Source organism: Marmota monax, unplaced genomic scaffold, assembly GCF_021218885.2.
Source record: "Marmota monax isolate L192 unplaced genomic scaffold, Marmota_monax_Labrador192_F-V1.1 WCK01_AAM20220418_F8-fsc00166, whole genome shotgun sequence".
Taxonomy (NCBI): domain Eukaryota; kingdom Metazoa; phylum Chordata; class Mammalia; order Rodentia; family Sciuridae; genus Marmota; species Marmota monax.
Window position 1 is genome coordinate 3383171 of NW_026693344.1, and position 20955 is coordinate 3404125.

The 20955-nt window shown below is 36.3% G+C and overlaps 1 protein-coding gene across 2 annotated transcripts in view; it reads left to right on the forward strand.

Moving 5' to 3' along the window:
- The window catches only part of Prkg1 (protein kinase cGMP-dependent 1), a 1175746-nt gene extending 1156248 nt beyond the window's left edge, over positions 1-19498 (forward strand). For both annotated transcript variants that reach the window (XM_046456763.2, XM_046456762.2), the window contains exons 14-18: positions 548-711; positions 4247-4369; positions 4456-4518; positions 5735-5801; positions 15138-19498. In XM_046456763.2, the coding sequence (XP_046312719.1) occupies positions 548-711; positions 4247-4369; positions 4456-4518; positions 5735-5801; positions 15138-15236 (516 nt within the window). In that variant the 3' untranslated portion in view covers positions 15237-19498. The remainder of the gene's footprint in view (positions 1-547; positions 712-4246; positions 4370-4455; positions 4519-5734; positions 5802-15137) is intronic.
- The last annotated feature ends 1457 nt before the right edge of the window (positions 19499-20955 follow it).

The window sequence follows — 20955 nt, forward strand, 5'->3', positions numbered from 1 at the left end:
GCAGATTCGTGTATACTTTTTAATATTTTTTTTAGTTGTAGATGGACACAATACCTTTATTTGTTTATGTGGTGCTGAGCATAGAACCCAGGACTATTTCTTTCAATGATAACGTGCCTTCTCAAATAATTAATATTAATTAAATTGTCAATTGCATAAAGTCCAGCATAAATCAGTATATTCTGGGAAAGCTGTTGGGTAGGAGCACTTGGATTTCTAATGTTTTTGAGGAAAGAGGAAATTTTTTCTTTATGCCACAACGTCTGGTGGCATAAAATTAGGGAAAAATGAAAAAATCTTCAGGAAAGAAAGTTTGCTTTTCTTATTAATGATGTGAATATAATTCAATATTCGGGTCCAACTTTTCACACTGCAACAGGGTTCAATCAGGGTAATAATTGTTTGCAGGATACAAGATTCCTTTTAGAAAAGAAAATTATAATAGCCTGGATCTGTTATTTTTTATTTTCATGATTCAGCAAAATAATTTATTGCATTACAACCTAATCATAAGTGGCTTACTATCTTATCTTTCTCTCTTTTTAAGGTTGATTTTGGCTTTGCAAAGAAAATAGGATTTGGAAAGAAAACATGGACTTTTTGTGGGACTCCAGAGTATGTAGCCCCAGAGATCATCTTAAACAAAGGTCATGACATTTCAGCTGACTATTGGTCATTGGGAATTCTAATGTATGAACTTCTGACTGGCAGGTATGGACATTTATAGGGAACTGCTAGTAAAAATAGACCACATACAATTTTACATTCCTGACTTTGTCACTGTGATTAGTCCATCTAGGTAGATTTCAGCATATCTCACACTTTAATTATTTATGCTAATGACAATTCACAAAGATCTAAAATACGTCCAATGAAAACAACCAAATCGATTCCAATTTTTAGTCTCATTATTGCTAAGTCCTTATACGTATGTGAATGTAGAAGGATCCAGTGTCTTAATTTGAGATTTTGAGTCTAATCTTGTAGCTGACAATGAAGCAAGGGAAATGATAATCTTAAAATTTCAAGGGTTAACATAGAATTAAGAGGACTACTTAGCAATTTTATATATGTGTGTGAATGTGTGAATTCACAACACGTGAATGTGTTGCTGACTATTTGTATAATATTGTAATCAACAACAACCAAAATGGGCATTAGGAATATCACATGGCATGAAACAGATTAAAAGCTCCCCAAAGACCAACATTAACAGAGACGTGAATACATAACTACGAAATATAGTAAGAACAGAAAGTGGAAGGGCCTTATGACCCACAGAGTTTGGTAGAGAACTACGTTTGTCCAGAAGGCTTTTCAAGAATTGAAGACCTATAGTGCCAACCCTTTAAAAGGAAGACTGGGACTTAGATGTAGAGAGGGAAAAGAAAAGGCATCATAGGCATGGCTTTCCTTAAAATTTAAAATAGAATTATAGTCTAGGATCCAGTAATCCCATTATTGGGTATATAGCCAAGAAAATGAAATCAGTCTGTTGAGGGACATCTGCACTCCTCTGTTTATTGCAGTCTTATTCACAATAGCCCAAATTTGGAACTATCCTAAGTATCCATCAGCTAATATGTGGATAAAGACAATGTGGTACATATACTCCATGGAACACTTGTTTGACCATTTTAAAGGATGAAAGACTGACTTTTGCCACAAGCAGCATAGAAAGGAGCTGGAGGTCATTATGTTAAGTGAAATGAACCAAACACAGGGAGACAAATATTGTATGATTTACTTCTGGGTAGAATTTGGAAAACTTGATTTTTAGAAATTGAGTGAAGAACAGTGGTTATCAGAGGCTGGAAACCGTACAGGGTAGTGATGGAATGGGGAGAGGTTGGTCAATGGGTACTAAGGTACAGTTAGATACGAGTTAGAAGTGCTGGTGTGCTACTGCACAGTAGGGTGACTATAGATGTCAATATTATGCTGCACATTTCAGAAAGCTACAATAAAGGACTTTGACAGTTTTCACTATAAATAAATGATAATCATTTGTGGAGATAAATGTTTCTAATCTAATTTAAGTATGATGCAAAGTATACATGTATCAACACATTATATGGAATCCATTAATATGTATGCTTTTTACGTTTTATGCATCAGTTAAAAATAAAACTTTTTAAATGTTAAAAAAAATGAATGAAAAGAAAAAAAGTGTAGCTGTAGAGATAGTACATAGGTTGGAAAAATGGAAAAGTAAAGATCCAGAAATTTTTGTAGAAAGAGGATGTAGAAGTCAATGGAAATAGAAAAGCACAATTGTATGTGTGAATAGGATATTACAAATTGGAAGGAAAAGCTTAATTGCATAATAGAAAATTTATCACATAAATACTTGACTCAGTGTATACTTTTTTAAATATATTTTTTTAGTTGTAGATGGACACAATGCCTTTATTTATGTATCTTTATGTGGTGCTGAGGATAGAACTCAAGTCCTACACACATGCTAGGTGAGCACTCTACCACTGAGTGACAACCCTGGCCCCTCAGTGTATACTTTTGATATCTGGTGATCATGATATAACCTTCAGAAAAATAACACCACAATGTGTCAAGTATGATTTTCCAAATTCAGTGACAAAGATAATCATATTGCCATCAAAATTACATCATGTATGGTGTTGACTGTGAGGAGGATTAGAGTTGCTGTACCTTTTCTAGACACCTTTATTGCTTAAAGATAATATACCAAGTATTATGTAGTTCTTGGAGAATTTTATGGTATAAACCCAAGTATTTATATCAAGACAAGACAGTTTATTCTTAAAATACAAATGCAACATATAATGTACTGAGACATTTCTCAAAAACACTTCTACATGACCAAGTCCACAGAAAGATGAGTCCAAATAAAGCACTCAGGATCAGAAAAACTAGAAAAAGGATCGATGGAGAGTTTTGCATTAAAAACTAGAATTTAGTTGAAATAATTTAAATTTGTATTACTGTACAGAATTTAAGTCTTATAATTTTTAACAATCTTAAAACAATACCAAAACCAACCAAAGTTGAAGTAGTAGGAGGAAAATAGAACTAACTATATGTATACTTATACCTCATCATTTATAATTAGGAATCTTAATTGTTTTGAAAAGCTGAAGCATGTTATTTTTTAAAAAAAGAAAGTATAAATTCAAAGTTTTTATAAATTTCTTTACTTTAGAGAAAACTTTCAGGAATTTATATTGTCATTAAAGAATTGCTATTTGAATCTTACCATATTTCTAGTTTTACTCCTCAGTTGAATAAAGTCAAAGTAAATTGAATGCCTATATTTTTCAAAATCAAGTGTAATATAATCCATGTTTTTCCATCTACACAGATAAAAATACAAAATTATGTTAATCAAATGCTGATAATTAATATTTGGGGTATTTGATAATTTTTTCTTTTAAGTAATTTTAAGTTTTACGTATTGCCTGAATATCTTAGACTGTATGTGCATCACTTCTGAAAAACCACAAAAGCCTTCTTTAAAAAATTGGTTCTATTTATCTAAGATAAACATATAAATATAAAAGCAAAATCATGAATTAAAATGCATTCAATTCATAAAAAATGCCAGATTTGTGTCTTCCTCACTTTTTAAACTAAAGATCAAAATTCCTAAGAAAGAGAATATTCAATTGTAACATCACACAAAACTTTTTAAATTCTAAGAGAATACTAAACATCATCTCATGTTTATTCATTTTAAAAGTGACTAAAATTGACTTACAGCTAATAACATATTAAAGTAAACAGAAAATAATTATTACAGAAAATGAGGCAGATAGCGTCACATCCCTCAACAAAAGCAAATGGGCTTCTATTTTACATCTACTGAATAAAAGGAAATAGTTTAAACTTCTATTAATAAACATGTAGTACAAAAATAAAATAATCCACAAGATTTCTTCTCAAAGAAACAAAAACCCTGGATAAAGTTGATTGGCGTGAAAAAGGCCAAAGAGTTAAGGGATAGTTTTTTAATGACCAAGGACAGCAAGAAGCTAGGCACCTGCACTAAACAGAAATGAGGGGAACAGCAGAGAAACCTCACCCATTTATGGTTTTTGCCAAGGGCTTGCATAGTGTTTAGCTGCTAATTGAATTTCTTTTTGTTTTCACTACTAATGTAAGCCCCAACATAAGAATTGGTATCATTTTTGGAGTTTATAAATTTCACCATTCTTATTTAGAAAGTAAAAATAATGTCTCTGATCATGTCTTGCTCTCATTCTCACAGCCCACCTTTCTCAGGCCCAGATCCTATGAAAACCTATAACATCATATTGAGGGGGATTGACATGATAGAATTTCCAAAGAAGATTGCCAAAAATGCTGCTAACTTAATCAAAAAACTATGCAGGTAATTGTTTTAAACACATTGTTTTTGAAAGGATCATAATGTGGAAATAATTAGATTACTTAACAAAATGATTATTTTACTTTCAGGGACAACCCGTCGGAAAGATTAGGAAATTTGAAAAACGGAGTGAAAGACATTCAAAAGCACAAGTAAGTCCTCTTTCTTAATAACTTTTAGGTGTCAGAGTTCAGACAGTTCGGGTGGTGTATTTTGATATGTTTAGAGTTATTGGTGTATAAGGGATACAGCTCTCCTACAGGAACAGCCAAAGAGCTTGTAGAGACAGGTTAGCCTTTCCAAGGCCCTTCCTCCTGAGCTGTACTTAGATATATGTGACAACCCTGTGGCTATAGCAAATTCACTGATTCAGTTGCTCTGAACTCACACTAGTTAGCATTTCTTTTTCCTCTCTGGCCCAAAGGAAAACAAAAAATGTTTATTTTTAATTTAGGGACTCTACTCCCTACTAGAATATTAAAAACAAAGTTGCCCACTATAGCATACCTAAATTTTTTAGATTAAAGCCAAAATATATATTTTTCCAACTATCTCCCAATTAAATATAACAGGAAAGCAGTACAGAGTACACCCTTTTTGAAATGTAGGTAACATCCAGGTTCGCTGGATGTTCCAAAGCTAATCTAAACATAGACTGATTTTTCTCTTAGCCTGCTTACCTGACACTCCCAAGAAATTCATATCTTTATCAAAGGAACTTATTTACTGAACTATCTGAAATCTAGAAGGCCTATTAAGAATTTGGTGTACACATTTGCTAATGGTGGCATCTTCATTGAACAAAAGGAAAACACCTTCCTATGCCAGTATGTTCTTCTTATTTTCACAGAAAAGCTGTATATAAAATACCTTTTTTCTATCTTAAAAAGGAAAAAAAAAAGTGAGGAAATTGGGATATGAAGAGACAAATAGAGGACTATGAAAAGGGTAATTAGCTTAGGCTGCACTCTGAATCAATGGCAGAGATGGAAAGTTAATTTTCTGTCCTCACTTCATCGCCTGACTCTATCTCCTTAAAATAAAAGAGTCTAGTAAGGCACAGGGCCAATCATATTATGACATTTATAAATTATAATGACAATGGAGGAACAAGGTCCTACAGATATTACGACTGAAATGACAAGAAAAACAGTTGCATAGCGGTTGGTGTTCAAATTTGACAATCACACTTTCAAAATATGCTTTTTATGAGATAAGATAATTGAAAAACATATGATTCAAGAGAAAGCATTTTGTCACAGGAAGATATTAGCCTAATCGCTTTCTAGGGCACACAAACCCTACGTGTTGTTCTGGAAGACGCCAGAGAAGGTACTATGCCTCTGATGATGTTTTTTCCTTTCCTAGATGGTTTGAGGGCTTTAACTGGGAAGGTCTGAGGAAGGGCACCTTGACTCCTCCCATCATACCAAGCGTAAGTGAGTTTCCATCTGAAATTGTGTGACCTGCTCTCTGGTGTTGATGTCATCAACAAAAAAAGTGTTATTTGTCAAATTTTGCCCTGTGATGGGTTAAATAAGCTATCAAAGTACCCCATTAAAATGATGGAGTACTCTAAACTCCCAACTTCAAAACAGATAACTTTGGGGATGGTTGCTATGGATGGGTTTTAGCCTTATCTTTTGTAACTCTCCACTTTCATTCCAGTCGCCTGTGTTGATGAATATGATTTAATTTTTGCTATGGTAAAGACTAACTATGTGCATGTGTAAACAGAAGCACAAAGTGAATCTGCAGCAACCAGTTCAGCGGCTGTCATTTCTTGGCCAGCATTCCATTTCTGCCTCTGTAGTTCTCCCTGCCCCGCAATGTGACTTTGAAGCACTCTCAGATACAACGTGTCCTTTCATTCCTCTATCAAGCTCTGAAAGAAAAAGAGCCAGCTGTGGTGGCACTTGCTTATAATCCCAGTGAGTCAAGAGGCTGAGGCAGGAGGACCACAAGTTCAAGGCCAGCCTCAGCAATTTAGTGAGGCCCTAAGCAACTTAATGAGGGTCACAAAATTAAAAAAAAAAAAAAAAAATATATATATATATATATATATATATATATATATGTATATATGGCTAGGGAAGTAGCTCATGATAAAATGCCTCTGGGTTCAATCCCTAGTGCAAAACTAAATAAATAAATAATAAAAGAAAAAGATTATAAGTGGACTCTTTACATCATAATTACCTGAAATAGATTTCAACTGATTGCATCTATCGATATTTTTCATCTGTACTGCATCTGTTTAATAAAATGTAGTGTGTCTTAATCAAGACAGAGAGGGCTGCTTGTGATCCTGGGACTTTTATTCATATGCTACCTCTTTCTAAGATTAATTCAAGTCTGCTCTTTATAAAGAAAATATTTTTCATTTTTCTAAGATTTATTTCTGAGCCAACATTTGTGTATTCATAAAACAAAATAAAAAAATACCATTAGCATGTCCCACATTACAGATGCTAATTGCATTCATGAAGATTTGGTTTTAGAACAAAAGCAGAGAAAAAAGCTGGAAGAGAGAAATAAATAAATGCTAAACTCAAATTATTCTAACCTAAATTTATCTTTTAAGGGATCTTTTAAGCAATAGAAATATTAAACTGGCTTCTTGCTGATGCTCTGCTGATTGGACTTTGCCCAGTAGATTTATAAGAATTTTGCTCAAGTTTAGAAATGGCTCTTATATACAGAATAAAGAACAGTGCCTGGATTTTGCCTGCTTATCTGCCTCATCTCTGCGTACTGTCCCCATTTCTTATATAGCAGTTATGTCAGCATCTTTTGGTTACTTCAAAGCATGGAGCTCTCTCTCTGTGTCTCACCTCAGGACCTTGGCATGTGCTACCCTCCATATTGAATTCACTGATTCTTAGGTTATAAATCATACTTTTTCAAGAGGCTTTATATGTTCACTCTTATACTCTCAAAGCACTATATATAAACATACACATATATATGTAAGTGTACATATATATGAATATATATATAATGTGTGTGTGTATATATATATATATATATATATACATATATATGTGTGTGTGTGTGTGTATATTGCAGCCCTAGCCAAAGTTCATACTTACATAAAGATTTTCTTAATTATTGGTTTTAACCACACAATTTATTTCTGTAATATAAATCCCTGTGAGGATTTATTTTATTTTTACTTACCACTGTTAACCACAATTCAAACCCAGTTACATAGTAGATGCTAAAAAAAAATTGTCATTGAAAAGGGGACAAAAATGCTTTTTAAAATTCAAAATAGAGGTCCCGGAACCGCCCTGGCTCAGGGCTGCGGAGCCCGCGGAGGCTGCTTCTTGGACCCTGCTACTATCAGAGCATACACCAAACACTAAGCGGCCGAATTCCGGCTCCTGGAACTGAGCCCACGGGGGCTGCTTCTTGGAGCCTACACTTATAGGAGCTTACACCGAGCACGGAGCGGCCGAGTTCCGGCCCCCGGAACTTCCCTGGACCGGGGCTAGGAGCCCGCGGAAACTGTGTCTCGGTCCGGGTCCTGCTGAGGGCAGGTCAGGACTCACCCATTGCTTGGGTTGCCTGGCAAGGGGAACGAAATGCTGCCATTCGCATAGGATACCAACATGGCAGAGATCTGATGTCAGCAGAAAGCGGTGGAGGAGAGATCTTCATCAATACCAGCGGTGACATAAGCAGTTGGTCTCCTGGTAAGGGGGGTGAGGCTCAGTCACCCGAGTCTCCTCAATTTGTCCTCGAGCCAGAGGGAAGGAGCCGGGCCGCCGCCAGCCCCCGGAGCAGGCCCAGCGGCTCGCCAGCGTGGTGACCGCGTGACCCCAATTGGAGAGGGGGCGGAGCGGAGCCGCCACCCACACCCGCCAGGTGGGCAGACCCACGACCCAGTAGTACATGGGCGTGGTAGGAGGGGCAGGGCAGAGCCGCCCTTCGCGCTTGCAAGGTTAACAGACCTGTGACAGCCTGGCGGGTCAGGCCCAGTGGCCTGCCAGTGTGGTACACACGTCACCCCAACTCGAGTAGGGGCAGAGCAGATCCTTATCCCACGCCCGGATCAGGCCCTGCCGGTGTGGTGGTCACGTGACCCCAACTGGAGTGGGGGTGGAGCGGAACCGCCACCCGTGCCCGCAGGGTGAGCAGACCAGTGATCAACCTGCAGATCAGGCCCAGGGGTCCGCAGGCGTGGTAGGAGGGGCAGGGCAGATCCGCCGCCCGCGCCTTCAAGGTAGGCAGACCTACAACAGACCGGCGGATCAGGCCCAGGAGCCTGCCGGCGGGGTACAAACACCACCCTAATTGGAGTAGTGACAGAGCAGAGTCGCCTCCCTTGCCAGGAACAGACCCAGCATCCTGCAGGCGGGGTAGTCACGACACCCCAATTGGAGTAGGGGCAAAGCAGAGCCTCCACTCGTGCCCGAAAGGTGGGCAGATCTGCGACCGACCAGCAGGACAGGCCCAGTGGCCTGCTGGTACGACAGACACGTCACCCCAATTGGAGTAGGGGCAGAACAGAGCCGCCACCAGCTCCCAGAACAGGCCCAGTGACCTGCCGGCGTGGTAGCCACGACACCCCAATTGGAATAAGGAGAGAGCAGAGCCGCCGCCCGCACCTGCAGGAAAGATACGCAAGCAGTATGAAAAGACAAGGAAAGAAAGGACCACAAGCAATGCAGGTCAACGCAACTTTAGAAGAGGTAACAGCTGCAGCAGATGGAATGTCAGATAAAGAATTCAGGATATACATGCTTCAGATGATCTGGAGTATCAAGGAAGACATTAAACAGCAAAATCAGACAATGAAAGATCACTTCGACAACGAATTATGCAAACAAATCCAGGAAGCAAAGGATCAACTATACAGGGAGATAGAGGTTATAAAAAACAAGCAATCAGAAATCCTAGAAATGCAGGAAGCAATAAACCAACTTAAAAACTCAATGGAGAATACTACCAACAGAGTAGAACACTTAGAAGAAAGAACATCAGACAATGAAGACAAAGTATTTCAACTGGAAAAGAACATAGACAGCTCAGCAAGACTGTTAAGAAACCATGAGCAGAACATCCAAGAAATATGGGATAACATTAAGAGACCAAACTTAAGAGTCATTGGGATACAGGAAGGTACAGAGCTCCAAACCAAAGGAATGAGCAGTCTATTCAATGAAATAATACAAGAAAACTTCCCAGACTTGAAGAATGAGACAGAATCCCAAATCCTAGAAGCCTACAGGACGCCGAATGTGCAAAATCATAAGAGATCCACACCTAGACACATTATAATGAAGATGCCCAACATACAGAATAAGGAGAGAATTTTAAAAGCTACAAGAGAAAGGAAGCAGATTACATTTAGGGGTAAGCCAATCAGGATAACAGCTGATCTTTCAACACAGACTCTGAAAGCTAGAAGATCCTGGAATAACATATTTCAAACACTGAAAGATAATGGGTTCCAACCAAGAATTGTGTATCCAGCGAAATTAAGCTTCAGGATGGAGAATGAAATTAAAACCTTCCACGATAAACAAAAGTTTAAAGAATTCGCAGCTAGAAAACCATCTCTTCAAAACATCCTAGCCAAAGTATTACAGGAAGAGGAAATGGAAAATAACAATGAAAACCAACAGTGGGAGGTAAGACAGTAAAGGGGGGGGGAACAATCAAAGAGGAAAACAAACAATGTTTAGTAACAGAAATAAACAAATATGGCTGGAAGAACAACCCATATCTCAATAATAACCCTAAATGTTAATGGCTTAAACTCACCAATTAAGAGACACAGGCTAGTAGAATGGATCACAAAACAAGACCCAACAATATGCTGCCTACAGGAGACGCATTTGATAGGAAAAGACATACATAGGCTGAAGGTGAAAGGTTGGGAAAAATCATATCACTCATATGGACTTCGGAAACAAGCAGGCGTGTCCATACTCATATCAAATAAAATAGATTTCAAGCCAAAGTTAATCAAAAGAGATAAAGAGGGACACTACATACTGCTTAAGGGAACCATACACCAACAAGACATAACAATCATAAATATTTATGCCCCAAACAATGGTGCAGCTATGTTCGTCAAACAAACTCTTCTCAAGTTCAAGAGTCTAATAGACCACCACACCATAATCATGGGAGACTTCAACACACCTCTCTCGCCACTGGACAGATCTTCCAAACAAAAGTTGAATAAGGAAACTATAGAACTCAATAACACTATTAATAACCTAGACCTAATTGACATATATAGAGTATACCACCCAACATCAAGCAGTTACACTTTTTTCTCAGCAGCACATGGATCCTTCTCAAAAATAGATCATATATTATGTCACAGGGCAACTCTTAGACAATATAAAGGAGTAGAGATATTACCATGCATCTTATCTGATCATAATGGAATGAAACTGAAAATCAATGATAAAAGAAGGAAGGAAAACGCATACATCAATTGGAGAATGAACAATAGGTTACTGAATGATCAATGGGTTATAGAAGACATCAAGGAGGAAATTAAAAAATTCTTAGAGATAAATGAAAACACAGACACAACATATCGGAATCTATGGGACACATTGAAAGCAGTTCTAAGAGGAAAATTCATTGCTTGGAGTTCATTCCTTAAAAAAAGAAAAAACCAACAAATAAATGATCTCATACTTCATCTCAAAATCCTTGAAAAAGAAGAGCAAAACAACAGCAAAAGAAGTAGAAGGCAAGAAATAATTAAAATCAGAGCTGAAATTAATGAAATCGAAACAAAAGAAACAATTGAAAAAATTGACAAAACTAAAAGTTGGTTCTTTGAAAAAATAAACAAAATCGACAGACCCTTAGTGATGCTAGTGAAGAGAAGAAGAGAGAGAACTCAAATTACTAGCATACGGGATGAAAAAGGCAATATCACAACAGACACTTCAGAAATACAGAAGATAATCAAAAACTATTTTGAATCCTTATACTCCAATAAATTAGAAGATAGTGAAGGCATAGATAAATTTCTTAAGTCATATGATCTGCCCAGATTGAGTCAGGAGGATATAGAAAACCTAAACAGACCAATATCAATTGAGGAGATAGAAGAAACCATCAAAAGACTACCAACTAAGAAAAGCCCAGGTCCCGATGGGTATACAGCAGAATTTTACAAAACCTTTAAAGAAGAACTAATACCAATACTTTTCAAGCTACTTCAGGAAATAGAAAAGGAGGGAGAACTTCCAAATTCATTCTATGAGGCCAACATCACCCTGATACCTAAACCAGACAAAGACACTTCAAAGAAAGAAAACTACAGACCAATATCTCTAATGAACCTAGATGCAAAAATCCTCAATAAAATTCTGGCGAATCGGATACAAAAACATATCAAAAAAATTGTACACCATGATCAAGTAGGATTCATCCCTGGGATGCAAGGCTGGTTCAATATACGGAAATCAATAAATGTTATTCACCACATCAATAGACTTAAAAATAAGAACCATATGATCATCTCGATAGATGCGGAAAAAGCATTCGACAAAGTACAGCATCCCTTTATGTTCAAAACTCTAGAAAAACTAGGGATAACAGGAACATACCTCAATATTGTAAAAGCAATCTATGCTAAGCCTCAGGCTAGCATCATTCTGAATGGAGAAAAACTGAAGGCATTCCCTCTAAAATCTGGAACAAGACAGGGATGCCCTCTCTCTCCACTTCTCTTCAACATAGTTCTCGAAACACTGGCCAGAGCAATTAGACAGACGAAAGAAATTAAAGGCATCAAAATAGGAAAAGAAGAAATTAAATTATCACTATTTGCAGATGATATGATTCTATATCTAGCAGACCCAAAAGGCTCTACAAAGAAACTATTAGAGCTAATAAATGAATTCAGCAAAGTGGCAGGATTTAAAATCAACACGCATAAATCAAAGGCATTCCTGTATATCAGCGACAAATCCTCTGAAATGGAAATGAGGACAACCACTCCATTCAAAATATCTTCAAAAAAAATAAAATACTTGGGAATCAACCTAACAAAAGAGGTGAAAGACTTATACAATGAAAACTACAGAACCCTAAAGAGAGAAATAGAAGAAGATCTTAGAAGATGGAAAAATATACCCTGTTCATGGATAGGCAGAACTAACATCATCAAAATGGCGATATTACCAAAAGTTCTCTATAGGTTTAATGCAATGCCAATCAAAATCCCAATGGCATTTCTTGTAGAAATAGAGAAAGCAATCATGAAATTCATATGGAAAAACAAAAGACCCAGAATAGCAAAAACAATGCTAAGCAAGAAGTGTGAATCAGGCGGTATAGCGATACCAGACTTCAAACTATACTACAGAGCAATAGTAACAAAAACAGCATGGTACTGGTACCAAAACAGGCGGGTGGACCAACGGTACAGAATAGAGGACACAGAAACCAATCCACAAAACTACAACTATCTTATATTTGATAAAGGGGCTAAAAGCATGCAATGGAGGAAGGATAGCATCTTCAACAAATGGTGCTGGGAAAACTGGAAATCCATATGCAACAAAATGAAACTGAATCCCTTTCTCTCGCCATGCACAAAAGTGAATTCCAAATGGATCAAGGAACTTGATATCAAATCAGAGACGCGCCGTCTGATAGAAGAAAAAGTTGGCTACGATCTACAGTCGGTGGGGTCGGGCTCCAAATTCCTCAATAGGACACCCATAGCACAAAAGTTAATAACTAGAATCAACAAATGGGACTTACTCAAACTAAGAAGTTTTTTCTCAGCAAAAGAAACAATAAGAGAGGTAAATAGGGAGCCTACATCCTGGGAACAAATCTTTACTCCTCACACTTCAGATAGAGCCCTAATATCCAGAGTATACAAAGAACTCAAAAAATTAGACAATAAGAGAACAAACAACCCAATCAACAAATGGGCCAAGGACCTGAACAGACACTTCACAGAGGAGGACATACAGTCAATCAACAAGTACATGAAAAAATGCTCAACATCTCTAGCTGTCAGAGAAATGCAAATCAAAACCACCCTAAGATACCATCTCACTCCAGTAAGATTGGCAGCCATTAGGAAGTCAAACAACAACAAGTGCTGGCGAGGATGTGGGGAAAAGGGTACACTTGTACATTGCTGGTGGGACTGCAGATTGGTGCAGCCAATTTGGAAAGCAGTATGGAGATTTCTTGGAAAGCTGGGAATGGAGCCACCATTTGACCCAGCTATTCCCCTTCTCGGTCTATTCCCTAAAGACCTAAAAAGAGCATGCTACAGGGACACTGCTACATTGATGTTCATAGCAGCACAGTTCACAATAGCAAGACTGTGGAACCAACCTAGATGCCCTTCAATAGACGAATGGATAAAAAAAATGTGGCATTTATACACAATGGAGTATTACTCTGCATTAAAAAATGACAAAATCATAGAATTTACAGGGAAATGGATGGCATTAGAGCAGATTATGCTAAGTGAAGCTAGCCAATCCCTAAAAAACAAATGCCAAATGTCTTCTTTGATATAAGGAAAGTAACTAAGAACAGAGTAGGGACGAAGAACAGGAGAAGAAGATTAACATTTAACAGGGATGAGAGGTGGGAGGGAAAGGGAGAGAGAAGGTAAATTGCACGGTAATGGAAGGAGACCCTCAGGGTTATACAGTGGAGGGGGTAGAGAGAGAGGAGGGGAGGGGAGGGGAGAGGTGGGGAGGGGGGAGGGTGGATGATGGGAAAGGCAGCGGAGCACAACAGACACTAGTAGGGCAATTTGTAAATCAATGGATGTGTAACTGATGTGAATCTGCAATCTGTGTATGGGGTGAAGGTGGGAGTTCATAACCCACTAGAATCAAAGTGTGGAATATGATATGTCAAGAAATTTGTAATGTTTTGAACAACCCACAATAAAAAATTTAAAAAAAAAAAAAAAAATAAAATAAAATAAAATAAAATAAAATTCAAAATAGAGCTGCGTGGTGGCACATGCCTGTAATCCAGCAGCTTGGGAGGCTAAGGCAGGAGGATCCTGAGTTCAAAGCCAGCCTCAGTAAAAGCGAGATGCTAAGAAACCCAGTGAGACCCTGTCTCTAAATAAAATACAAAATAGGGCTGGGGTGTGGCTCAATGGTCAAATGTCCCTGAGTTCAATCCCCAGTACCAAAATAATAAATACAATAAAATTCAAAATAGAGAAAATGTAGTACATGCACATAATGGCATATTATTCAGTCATAAAAAATAATGCAAATCTGTTATTTGTAGCAATAAACTAGGCACAGAAAGCAAATGCCACATGATCTCACTTATATGTAGAATCTAAAACAGTTCATCTCTTAGAAGTTGAGAGTAGAATGAGGACTACCAGAGGCTGGGAAGAATAGGGCAATAGAAACAGGAAGTGGACGAGGTTGATCAGTGGGTACTAAACAGTTAAAACAGGAGCAAGGGGTTCTTATGTGCTATCAGACAGTACAGTGACCGCAGATAACAAAAATGCACTATATATTTCAAGAAACTATAGGAAGGGATTTTGAAAGTTTCACTACAAACAAATGATAAATGTTTGAGAAGACAAATATGTTTAACCTAATTTAAACATTATGCAATGCACACATGTATCAAAAATTGCATGGTACCTCACTGATAAGTATAATTTTTATGTTTCTATGTATCCGTTTAAAAATAACAATTCTTTTTAATAATGGAGAGTAAAGTAAAATCCCATGAAAAAAAAAGTCAGAAACCTACTCATTTTCTCATGTTGCAGGTTGCATCACCCACGGACACAAGTAATTTCGACAGTTTTCCTGAGGACAGTGAGGAGCCACCGCCTGATGACAACTCAGGCTGGGATATAGACTTCTAATGTATTTCTCTTACCTGCTTCTGCCTTGCTGAAGACAGCTTTTTCTGAGACACAGCTGCCAGCAAACTTGAGGGAAAGAGAGAAGATTAGTGCTCGGGGTCACCATGATGCCTTTGATCGATGCTGCTCCAGTAACTACAGTGGCATTAGGACTTATTGCTTAGATGACAATAGTGCTCTTTACATGTTTTCTGTTTGAACCTAAAATAGCAGTTGACATGGTGGTCCTGAAGCAAAGCCTTTCACCAGTAAAGTGATGTTTTCTATTGTTGCAACGATCTTGCTTTGCTCTGACTATAATTTGAAAGACTGTAGGAAGCACTTCAATCTAGTAAAAGAGTCTGTACCTTGCTAGACTTTTCAAGATGAAAGAATAATATATTGGTACGATAGATGATGATGGTACAGAACCTGGGCTATCCCCTTTTTTAAAATGAAGGTTGTGGAACCTATTACTGCAAGCCGGTGTATATACCTTAGAAAAGAGGACCACACATCTGTGGGTCATGGAGTTCATGTCAAACCAGTGCTAGAAGTTTCATGATTTTATTTCCCAGCAGTGCTGATGACAAGACTGAATGTTACCTTTTCTTTCTGACAGATTTTAAAAATTGATATGATAAAAGCACAACTGCTATGGATTCTCCTGAGACCTTTCATAGCAGGTATATATGCGTTTTAGCAGAGGATTGAAAAAAATGCATGATATTCATTTCTTTTTGATAAATTGGCATGATAGAGTGGGGGGAAAAGCAATTCACAAAACCATTTCATGTTTTAAAAAAATATTGTGCTTAAAGATGGTCCTGGAAATAAGTGACTAGCAGCCAATTGGTTTATCTATTTACCTAACATACCCTCAAACTGAGGCTTAAAATATTTCCTTTTATAAAAATAAACCCTTGAGTTAGGGGTGGGATAGGGTGGGGCGGGATTAAGACCCATCCAAAAAAAAAAAAAAAAAAACTATATAGGTGCTATGTGTATCTTTCATCTGTAATGTCAGTGTCTGAACAGACAACACAAATTCTAAACCTTACATGTCTAGCCAGAGACTCAAGCATTTTCACTAAATTTATTAAACCAAACACCTGTCAGATTTCACTTACACAACATAGTCTAGGTTTGAGAGAAAAAGGTGATTTGGAAATCTTTTTGAACTAGCTTCTTGTCTTAGGCCTGAACCAAAAAAGAAAAAAAGAAAAAGAAAGTCAGAAAACACAATGTCAAAGTTATTAAAGTTCACAAAACCAGGAAGCTCACTCATTTGAGGTCAGGAAAGAAAACAAGAAATTGTCCAGGTGTTGATTACCTTTTCCTGAATAAGCCCACACATTTGTTCAAGTAGAAAAGGGTTAGAGAAGGAAAAAGGAACCTGAGTTCATAAAAATTGATTTTAGCTAAATAAAACAAATATTAGTGAACCTGAAATTTATACTAGACTAGAAATGAAAATATCAAACTGATTTGCTTTTTTTCACATAAAGAATCAGCAAATGAAACCAAGTCCGTTGGCGGCAGGCTGGTTGAACATTATTAGCTGTCAATAGCCGAGTTTTCTGGAAGCTTTTCCTTGACAGATAGCATTACACCTACAAAGACCAATGTATAACCTTCAAAGCTGTCTTGGAACTGTGTGTGAACTTGGTATAATTAAGACAGGTTTGCTTTTTAACATTAGAGTGTTTTACTAATCAATCTAATGTAGACGTTTCTGCAAAACTATATTGAATTGGCTTGTCATATCTAGCCAAGAAAGTGTATAATTATGAATTTTGTTTGAATTTTTCATACTCAAAAAACTACTTTAGAACATGATATCAAAATATACTCTAAAACATGTTCAGCATAAAACTACTGTTTGTATTATGTATAATTAGGATAAAATTTGATTAAAATTTTGATCCTAAGATATTATTGATATTATTGTTATTGGAACATTCCCTCCCTTACAAATTCTCAAAATCATTATATATATATATATATAATTCCAATTACCACCAATGTTCAGTGATTTTTGTTTAAAGATTGTGTGGTGCAAAAGGCTTGCTAGAATATTAAATTTACCTTGTCATTAGGAAAGTAAATCTGATCCTACAAATTTTCAAATATCACAAAAGTCCCAGAAATTAGCACTTACTGTGCATTTTGGACTATGGTTCACGTCTAAGACAACCCATTTGGAAAGTTCTGTGGAGAAGGAAGAAGTAGCATTCAGCACAACGTAACTGTAGATTGTTTTTCCCACCTGTACCTACATCTTTGTTCATTTCACCCATAACATTGCATCAGGATGTCTAAAGCAATCACCAAAAACTAAAGGTGAACTATATCTTCCAAGAATTATTAACAGAAAACATTCATCTGATTTACAATATTTAATTTTAAGGAATTAAATCTTGTCTTAATGAAGACACTAGGGCTATAATTCATGATCAGCTTCATAAAGTGCATCTCATTTTACTTCTGAATTTTTCATGCCCCTTCTTTTTTCTTACATTAAAGAACATCTGGATAAGTTAGAATAGTGCCAACTTGTTTGATTTGTGAAATGACTTTCTTGTCAATATTTCCAGTATGGGAAATAAGGGCTTTCTGTGTGTCTTGATTCACAGGAAAACTGAAAACTGCCAAGGAAAGGAACATCAAAGTTGAGATAGATTGAATACATTAGAGAAAATTATTTGTGGAAAATTGCTGTAATTGATTTTTATGTTTATTACCTTCCTTGTTATTACAGTATGAATCAGACCCATGTAGCATTTAAAACAAATGTATTTTGATTATATACTTAATAAATCATAGTTTTTACTTACAATTATAAATATACATGTGAATTTTACATGTACAATGATACATACATAACTATTGGATTTTTCTTGCTTCATTTTTAAATGACTGAACTGATGATGAACTTAAAGAAGTCAGCTACCATATTGACAACAAGAATATTAGAACTGATTTCATACAATAGAGGTGATCTGTGCATTATCCATAACACTGTTTTCTTTCACAATAGGACCACAGACAAATATTTATGTAAATAGATATTTTTGTGTGATATTTTGTGGTACATATAACTTTTTTTAGTGTTTCACAGCATTATTATTTTGTTTTATTTGTATTGAATAATGTTTTTAGGTCCAAGTAGACTTGAATTAATGTCATAATTGTCAGTATTATTGAAAACTATGTCAACAGTACTGTTATTCATCTGTCCCATAGTTTAGAACATGACCTGGCTATCTGGCATTGTTGCAAGTGCCTTAAATTCATGGCATCTGATTAAAAAAAATAAATTTGGTGTTATGCTGCATGACAAAGACAAACACACCTCAAAATGTTGTCCTTTCTTAGCTTGCTGCGTTTTACAGTTCTTTCTGCTAACAATTTATAAGCCTTTATTATATAATATTGATGAATTACAGAAATGATGAAGTTGTTCTCTTATTTCTGTTAAATGTACCAGAGCTGTGTATCTGTTAATGAGATACAGCGTCATTTCTGTGAAATGTATAAATGTATGTGCAGGTCAAATTAATATATGACATACTATCAGTCTGTATACAGGTATTCCTGTTTTGCTAAGCTGTGCAGATTCAGTGAAAAAGCAATTAGTGCAGTCATATTCTAGCATATCTCATTTTATAGACTCCATTAACAATGGTCCAACCCAAAAGAAAATCAGAAATGACTGCTAACCACACCTCGTTCTGAAACCAATGACGAAAAAGTAACTTGATGCACCACTCAACAAAACAGGATGCTTTCTTTGAGTTCTTGTGTATGCAAATCATTTATGAGGCAAGTTTTCGACAGACCTGGAAAGCAAAACTTTGAAAGTATATTGTAAGCCCTCCTCTTTATCTGCCCCTGCATCAACAGACAGAGCTCTGGGACCTTGACCATGACTCAGAGGTTTGGGCTTTCTGAGTAAAGGGACATTTCTTTAAGCATCATCTATCAAATTTATTTCAATGTATGATGTTTTTACAACTGGTCAGTTCTTTTGTATTCTTACTGCTATGGTTATTTGATTGTCCTCTTAGAATTTGTTCTACATGAAAGAGTCCTTTGTTAGTCAGAATGCAACAAACTGTCATCAAATGGTCATTGACCACTTGCACTCTTTTGATGTAGATTAAAAACTTTTTCATAAACTTAACCTGCTTTGATTTGCTCTGTATTTTTCCTGCAGCTGTAATTGCTGAGTGCCTGTTGTATACTTTATAGAGTTGAAATAAAAAATAATTACTTTTGAACTTAGTTGCTCTTTAATTCCACACAAGATTTAAAAGATGGAATTGGTATATCATACTAGAAGGGAACTACCATGTGGTGCTATTGTAGAATATAACTACAATCATCTAGAAAATACTTCTACTCCACGCATCTTTCATGAAATAATCTAATCTGATCTAAAATCAATCTAACAATTCAGTTTAAAGAACTCAATGGGAATAACACGGGGCCACCTGGCAAATGTAGAGCAAATGTAGATATCCATATGAAACCATAAATTAGCAGATTTCACTATATTATCACAAAACACTCCTTTGGGCATTTCTCATCAAACTCCAGAGTAGACAAACAAAGGGAGGATTCCCATAAATTACTATATGCAAGGATGGAATCATTTAATATGAAAAGCAATTTCACAAGTCTTTGTCCAATGTTTGTTCACTGGGTCCCTCTGTTAAGCTTCATATACATAAAAGCATATAGTTTTAAAGAATATGATTATGACTCATTCAACTCTTCAAAACCCTGGTAAACAGATTATTCCTTCATCCTTTTGTTCCTCATGCAGTAATGAGGCACACATTGAAATCTGATGCACAGCATAAAGATTCCCTCATTATGACTGCATTTGTATAGTTGACACCACATTGCCAATGATAGTGAGTTAAAAACCCTGGATAAAAGAAAACTCGAAACTTAGTCTAGTTTGCTTTCTCAGATAGAGTCAATAACATACTTTGAAAAAAAAAATACTATATCAATATATCACATAAAATAATTTTGTTTATTTTGAAAATTGAAGTGTAACAATTTAAAATATCTATCCTATAATTTCTTTAATTTTCACACTGTAGATTTAAGAAAGAATGATCTTCCCTAATCAACCTTTTTAAATTAACTACACAGTTTTAGGAGCAAAACGTAGATTAACAGTCACGATCACTTCAGAGATGACAGTGAGGGAGGGTTGGCAATGGTGAGGACACGGCTCCCACCATTGACACATTTGCACATATTAATTTCAATGCAATTAAATCAGCACACGATTATTCAACAATGACAATAGGATTCAACTGTAAATTTGAGAAGAATGAATTGGATTGTGTGTTCATCCAAGTTGATCACATTTTGCTTGCAGACCTAAACACAGATTCTCAGTTATAGCCTTAAAGATGTCACGCACAGCCACCACATTTAATATGCTTTTTTCAAGAGTTCTATTTAAAATTTTCCTCAGCATTCTATAAATTTTCAACTAAAAAAATGATAAATTGATGAAACATGAATGCTTCTCTCTGGAAGTTGTTTTGCACCCCAGGTGAATTTCTGGAGCAAATGACAAATCCCTCCATATACCAACTATTGGAACTAAATGAGTTAACCCTAAATCTCATACCAAAAAAAAAAAAAAAAGGTGGGGGGAGGGTGAGAGGAAGAGGAAGGAAAGAAAGAAATAAAACAAGGCATAAAAACAACC